This window comes from Pinus tabuliformis, chromosome 2_2 (genome assembly GCF_031772625.1).
Source record: "Pinus tabuliformis cultivar Carrire ecotype Pingquan chromosome 2_2, CPIR1, whole genome shotgun sequence".
Taxonomy (NCBI): Eukaryota; Viridiplantae; Streptophyta; class Pinopsida; order Pinales; family Pinaceae; genus Pinus; species Pinus tabuliformis.
In genome coordinates this window covers 559,299,794-559,307,468 of record NC_142300.1, presented here as the reverse complement: position 1 = coordinate 559,307,468, position 7,675 = coordinate 559,299,794, and the positions used below count along the sequence as shown (strand labels likewise).

General features: G+C 43.0%; 1 protein-coding gene across 1 annotated transcript; it reads right to left on the bottom strand.

Moving 5' to 3' along the window:
• Positions 1-5,107: 5,107 nt before the first annotated feature.
• LOC149193868 (uncharacterized) lies at positions 5,108-5,632 on the bottom strand. Its single transcript, XM_089407467.1, has one exon. It carries the CDS (start codon positions 5,630-5,632, stop codon positions 5,108-5,110), a length of 525 nt encoding a protein of 174 aa, XP_089263593.1.
• Between the last annotated feature and the right edge of the window lie 2,043 nt (positions 5,633-7,675).

The window sequence follows — 7,675 nt, the reverse complement described above, 5'->3', positions numbered from 1 at the left end:
ATGGATAACCCTTTCTACAAATTATACACATGAATTTATGGAAAGCCACCCCTCTACTTAACCTATCATTGATTGTGACAACAAGTGACTCAAGGACAATTAACAGATCTTTATTGACAAAATCCCTTACTTATATATATTTTTCCAATGGAAAAATCGTAATCTTTCATTATGTGGAAAAATTACATGTAGTAGATGCCCAAGGCATATGCAAGTTTATTGGCCCATGGCCATTTCAAGAAATTGTATCAAAAAGAATATAGATGGCCTAAGCCATTTCCTGTAGGATTGTTCAGTGTGATATAACCTGTACATATTCCTCGCAAAGGTATTCAGTCTGTTTTGTCTATATATCATCAAAAAAAAAATATGCATGGTTTTTTGAGAAAAAAAGACTAAGATAAAGCAACAAAATATATATTTTTAGGGCCTTTCCATCCTATGGTACTCCTGATCTATATATGGTCTGCGGTGATATTGATATAAATCTGCTCCCATCTGTTCAGAGATCATCCACAAGCCTCGAGGTAGTAGCGTGCCCTCCTTGGAAAGGCTGTCAACATCTTCATTATATTCCTTGTATACATGATGACAAGAGACTGTATTAAAAACTGCTTTGAAAATGTTGACTTCATCCAAAATATTTCGATGTGAAATAGCATGACATTAATTTTTATTGTTGAACTAGTTAATATGATTTTTGAATCCCCATAGACCTAAATGGTAGAGAAATCATGAGCTATTGCAAAGTGGAGCAGATGTCTGAGGGTGATTAGCTCGGCATAATTGTTTGTCCCCTCCCCCAGTCCTAATTGGACCTTATAGAAATGTTGATCAAAGATATATAAAATGAAACCCCCTCCGCATCCATGAGATTGGGCTGCTCCATCGAAAAATGCCCATGGCCTAGTTTTGTCAATCCATCTGGGGGCAGTAGATCTATGAATGTGGTAGTTTTCAACTTCAGGGATGTCCTGATAGGCTGCCACAACCTTTTCAATGATAAAAGGCCATCGGGCAGTTGCATCATTGAAATTTATGTGATTCCGGGTGAGCGAAATAGTCCAACAGAGGATGAGAGGAAGGCATTGCTTCTTGGAGCCCTGGTGTGCTACGTTCCAGTTATTCCAGGCTTGTAGTATAGAGGGACCCTGCCATGTATTATGAATAGAGAGATGTTGAGTTGTTGTTTACCAAAACTAGATGACTGTCGGACAGAGCAAAAACAGATGCTAGTTTGTTTCAGAGTCTTGTTTGCATAATACACACCAGATCGGGCCATGTATGGATCTGTGCAAGAGGGCTTCGCCTGTGGGGGTTTTGTTGCTTAGGACACTCCACATGAATAAGCGTGCCCGCGGAGGTGTTTTCAGTTTCCAAATCTGTTGCCACCATTCTTTTGGAAGTTCAGGTTTGCGATCCGAGAGAAGGTGGGTGTAGCCCAGCTTTGGAGTATATTTCCCATGCTCAGCAAGCATCCATACAAGTTCATCTGGATCATCATTTATACGCACATGAGCTTTAGTCAATGTCGTTAGATATGTTTCCCAGGATTGTTGCCACTGTATAGGAATGCCCACTTCAGGGGTTGTCCTCCATTTCTGGTTGAAGACAGTGTTGTGCTCATGATCAGCAATATGTGCGATCACTATGGTATCTCTATGTTGTAGATATTGTATCAGGTTAGGTGGCAGATGATACCTGTTTCCCCCCCTATCCATGGGTCAATACCAATGCACACTGAGTTACCATTGTTTATGTGCCATGCCAGACCAGATCTGATGAAAGGCATAGTTTGTAGGATTGATTTCCAAACTATAGAGATGCCCAAACGAGGCCAGTCTAGTAGGCGAACCCAGTCCAAGATTTGTTACGGCCAGATGTATTTATGGTATGACACAGTGGTCCATAGATTCTGTGAAGTGAGGAGGGTCCAACTCATCTTGGCTGCAAGGGCTTGTGCAAAAACAGACAGGTCTTTTAGCCCCCTCCCCCGCATTTTTTTGGCAGAGAAATTTTCTTCCAGCTCACCCAAGCAAAATTTTTTCCTTCCTTTTGTCCATTCCATAAATATCTGAAGCATATTTGTTGAATGCAGCCGAGTATTCCCCAAGGAATCTAGGCAAGTGATATCCAGTATATAGGTGTGGCTTCCAGCACAGATTTTATAAGTACTAGGCACCCTGCTCTCGATAGGAATCTGTGATTCCAAATTTTCAGTCTCTTCTCAATTTTAATCACTAGCGAGATCCAGTTAGCAATCCAGTAGCTGTGGGGTTTGATCCAGAACCCCAAATATTTCAGGCCATCCGAGAGATTATGATAATGGAAGAAATGGAGAGCAGTTATGTCGTCCTGAGGGGAGGTGTGAGACAGAGTGATAGTAGACTTGCACTGATTTGCGACCATACCTGTGGCTTTTTCAAAGAGTGCAAGGATGTCATGGAAAGAGGTAGAGTCCCTGATGTTGCCATCCAGGAAGATCATGACATCATCAACAAAAAGGAGGTGGGTGAGGTGGCAAAGTTCATTCATTTTCAGTCCTTTGAATCCGCCTTCCGTTTTTGCAGTGCCAATGAGCTTGCTGAGTCCCTCCATCACTATAAGGAACAGAAGGGGAGAAAGAGGACATCCTTGCCAGAGTCCTCATTCGGCATGGAAGAAATGGGATGCAGATCCATTTATGAGTACACTAAAGGATGCCGAATTTATGCAGCACATGATCCATTCTGTGAAAGCAAGTGGGAATCCTAGATGGATCAGAATCATCTTAATGAAGAGCCAATTGACACGATCAAAAGCCTTTGCGAGGTCAATCTTGAGGATAATGCTTTTCATATTTCTTGTTTTGATAGAGTGAATGGCTTCCTGAGCAGTGCCTATGGCCTCATGGATCTGTCGATTTTGAAGAAAGGTGAATTGCTCTAGAGAGATGTGATGGGAGAGTATAGGACGGAGCTGATTTGCTATGATCTTTGCGATGATTTTGTAGAGGGTATTGCAGAGAGAGATAGGTCGGAAATCATTGAAGGATGTAGGGGAGTCCGATTTTGGTATAAGAGCAATGAAGGTAGCATTGTTAGCCTCATACATATTTCCGGAGTTCCTGCACTCTTCCACTACATTGAGAAGATCATTCCAATGAGATCAAAAAAGGATATGTAGAATTCAGTGGACCATTCGTCTGGGCCAGGGCTTTTATCTTTGTTGAACCATTTTAGTGTCCCTCCAAGTTCTTCTCTAGTGACGGGTGCAGTTAGCTCAGCTACAGCATCCAAATCTACAAAGCTTGGGAAGTGACCTACTACTTGAATGATGTCAGCAAGGTTTGAGGCTGGGGGTTCCTTATATAGATGTTGAAGTGTGAAATGCCCAACTGAGATAGTTGATGGAAAGTTTTAGCAATACCTCCATCCTATGAGGGCATTTTCCAGATGGTGTTGGAGGCTTTTCTCCCCTTCGAAAAATTCTGAAAGTAACTTGTGTTCTCATCCCCTGCTTTGAGCCAGAGCGCTCTGCTCTTGAGTCACCAGGTTTCCTCTCTTTCCTTCAGAATTCTAGCCCTTTGATTTTCTAATTCGATTAGATGTGACTTGGCTTCTGTGTTTAAGAAACCCCTGCTTTGGTCATCCATAAGATGGGCCAAGGAGGATTCAATAGAGGCGAGGGTATGGTCATCCCTTTGAATTTTTTCCTTTGCCCATTTGATAGTTAGTTTCTTGAGATGCAGAAGGTTATGACAGAACCCTTCGGCCCGGGTGAGACCCTGAGTGGGAGGGTTTTGCAACCAGAAATCTGAGACCAGTTTGGAGTAGGAGGGGTCCTGAAGCCAAGATGAATTGAATTTGAAAGGGGCTTTGGGCTTAATAGGAGGGCCAGAGATTTTGAGGTAGATAGGCGAGTGGTCAGAGATACCTCCGGATCCAACACACTGCCTATAATGGGATAAGCTCTGTAACATCAAGGTTTTGAGGATGAAACGGTCTAGTCTTCTGGCTAGTGCCGCCTCTCCAACTCTTCTGTTCCTCCATTTGGGCAGGGGTCTATTCATGGGGATATCCGAAATATGTGCCTGATCGAGCAGGTTTTCCATGGTATCAGAGAGCGGGTCAATCTGTGCCAATGAGCCCCAGGACTCACTAAATTCGATAGAAAAATTTAGATCACCTCCCATAATGAGATTGTCAGATGAGGTAATAGAGAGGTTTAGGAGCTGATTCCAGAAAGCCTCCCACCCCTGACAAGGCCCATAAACATTCATGACACGGAGATCCATTCCCAGCTCAACAGAAAAGATGTCGATACCAATGAAGCCCTTTCCTCCCCAGGCCGATGTTAGGTTTATGGAGCGTGGGTTGTACCCCAGAGCCAATCCTCCAGATCTCCCGACTGCATCTAGGGCGAGGAATTCCCATCCCGGGTTCAGACTCCTCAGTATACAGATAATGTGTTGAGCTTCACCGAGGGTTTCTTGAAGAAAAATAATGTCTATAGGCTCAGATTCAAATAGCCTGCGGAGGGCTAGCTTTTTGGGCGAGCTAGCCATGCCCCTGCAGTTAAATGATAGGCACTTCATGGGGGTAACATGTCAAGGGTGTTCTTTGCTCTAAGAACCTGATCTAATGAAGATTGCCTTCCCGAGGCCACCTCAGCACCAGCCCGAAGTATAGCATGCGAGAGATAAGATTTGCGCCCACGAAGGGGTTTAATGGACATCGAGGGGAGGGACAGGCCGAGGCCAGAATGTATTGAATGTGTATCCACAGTGGGGGGGGGGGGGGGGGGGGGGGAAGGCGGGATCGTAGGTTGTAAGGGTGGGGGGGAACCAGGGGAGTAGGGGATGGGGTGGAGGATGCCTCCGGAGGTAGGGATGGGGAGGTAGTAGAATAAACCAGTTGATGGGAGAGAAGGGGGCAGGGGATAGATGTAGGGGTGGTAGATCGATCCTGTACAGATGCATTATGTAGATGATGTGCAGAAAATGCATAAGTAGAAGATAGAGCAGGGAGAGTGGGGAGAGAATACCCAAAGTACGAGTCACTTCAGCTGCTGCCCTGGCTCGAGTCAGAGGTGGAGATGGGGGGCACGTGGAGCAGCCTATAGATTGCTAGATTGGCTGAGCTGGGGTCGCTTTCCGAGGTGGAGTGGGTGCTGCTGATGGTGCCTTCCTGGGGGTATCTGTGGTAGCCCTTCCATTGCCGCCCTCTTTTTCCATAGTCACTTCCGGGGGTTTTTGGACCAGTGGACATTCCTTATACAGATGCCCGACCTTGTGGCAGTGACGACATCTGAATGGCACCCCCTCGTAATCTAGGATTTGAACCCTAGTAAAGTTACGCCATTGCAGAGTAATCTTTTCCTCCAGGCCCTCCCGAGTATCCAGATGCACCAGAATGCGAGCTAGGGTACGATTCTTGGACTGTATTATGGATTTTTCATAATCCAGAAAGGTGCCGAGGGTATTCCCAATTCGCACAAACACTTCTTCTGACCAGTACTGGAGAGGTAAACTAGGTAGACATACCCATAAAGGTCCAACTCCTATCTGTTCTCTTTCCGGATCGAAGAGAGGACTCCATCTTTTGAGCAGCACAGGAGCCATTTCGATATGCCAATACCGTGCGAGTGCCATGTTTGTGTATTCTTCAAGGGCAAAATGAAGCGCAAACCATCCTTGTGGGAGAATCTGTACTTCCAGAAGCTATATGAATATCTGCCCCCAGACTTCTTTTACCCACAACCCCAATTGCTCTGCCGTGTAGGTTGTTCCTCGAACCCTACCCACCAGGACTTTCCTTGCCTTGTCTACCACTTCACCCATGGTGAGTCCTTCCCAAATTTGATGGTGTAGTCTTTGCCGGAGGCCTTAACACACCTTGTTTTCCTTTCCCCTGTTCTCGGCGCAGTAGGATGATCCAGCAATGGATCCAAGGGGATTTTTGCTTTAGGATGAGGCTGTTGCTCCGCCGATCTTACTCGAATTACAGGAGTGTCGAAACAACTAGAAGGAGGAGCCAAGGCCTGGGTCGCCGCGCAACAGACGGGGGAGCCGTGGCTCTTTTGAGCCTCTGCTGCTGCATCAGACTCGCTACCCGGATGAGAGGGAGGGTTTTTAGGGAAGCAATGATCTGCAGGGGGAGAGGGGTCGAAGGGAGGGGATGAGAAGGCGGCCAGAAGGTTTAGGGTTCCAGGAGACAACGGGGGACAGTCTAGGGCAGGTGAGTTAATGGAGAGAGTCCCAATGTGGAGGGTGGAGGCCGTAAGCCTGGGGAGGGAGACAACCGGCGACGGATTTGAGCCAGACGACGTTGAGGATGGAACAGGGGCCGATTTAGGGTTTGGGTGGCAGAAGATGGGTTGCTTCGGGTAAGGGTCCGACGAATAATCCATGGCGTCCAACTCCATTCCTTCCATGCTGAGCCTAGGAACGGTAAGTCGTAACGGTCGACAGTCGAGAGCAGGTGCAGGCGAGGGCAGTAGGTTGCGGAGGTTTACGACGTCTGCGGCTAACTGTAATCAAGGTTACGGCTAGGGTAAAAACAGTGAAAGCTGCAACCCCCATCGTTGAGCCCCGCACAAATGAGCGGAAGAAAAACCAATCCCTCACTTTTATATATATATATATATATATATATATATAATCATCTTTTAATAATTCTAATTAATATTATTTTTCAATGAATTTATTATAATTTTACTCAATATTAATTAAATTATAATTATATATGATTACATATAATTATAAATATTAAAATATTATCCAATATATATACATTCAATTATATATATATACATGAAATTACCATTTTATTTAGAAATTTTATCTTTAAAATCGATTGTCTGTGTATAATGGTTATATATGTCTACGTCCACATCCAGTACGTCCGTTAGTATATGGTTTAGTCTTAATTTGATCACAATTTCCATGTGTATAATGGTTATATATGTCTACGTCCACATCCAGTACGTCCGTTAGTATATGGTTTAGTCTTAATTTGATCACAATTTCCATTTATGTGGAATTCCAGCTTCACTGAATGAAAGAGAAAACATAAAATAAAATAAGTTAATACATATCTACTCACTTCAAAGTAACATTGGTATATAAATCCCAAAACCGACATTGAATACATGTCCATATCCTAGGAATTAATTGTGTCCCCAAAAATACCAAACCTGCGATTTAAAATAATGAACAGTGAATCTGGTAAGTTATCCGATACAGTGCTTCAGATAATTGAGGAGATGAATTTAAAATAATGCAAGTTGGCTAACCAATCATTCCCTGTTCATAAAATGAAGATAAGATGGGAGAAATATTAATTCACTGGTACAATTGTTTTAACCATTCGCTGTCATAAATAAAGATGAGATGAAAGGAATATTAATTATGCGTTATTTGTAATAGTGAGAATTTTTAAAGAGTATGTATTGAAAATCAGAAATAATTTAAATTTTTAATTTATTGAATAAATAGTAAAATATAAATATTAATAATAATTTTTTTTTAAAATAAAATTTAGGAATTTTGAAAAATTTATTCCTAAATAAATTATATTTATCAAATTTATGAAGGTTTTATAATTTAATTATAAAATTGCAATAAATTCTCAACATAGATTTTAAAGAAAAATATCAAATATTTTCTAGCCAAAGTTCAGTTGAAAATATTAGA

What these genes read in the sequence shown, in the direction of transcription:
- LOC149193868 (XM_089407467.1), bottom strand. Translation starts at nt 5,632, where the DNA reads ATGGCACTCGCACGGTATTGGCATATCGAAATGGCTCCTGTGCTGCTC.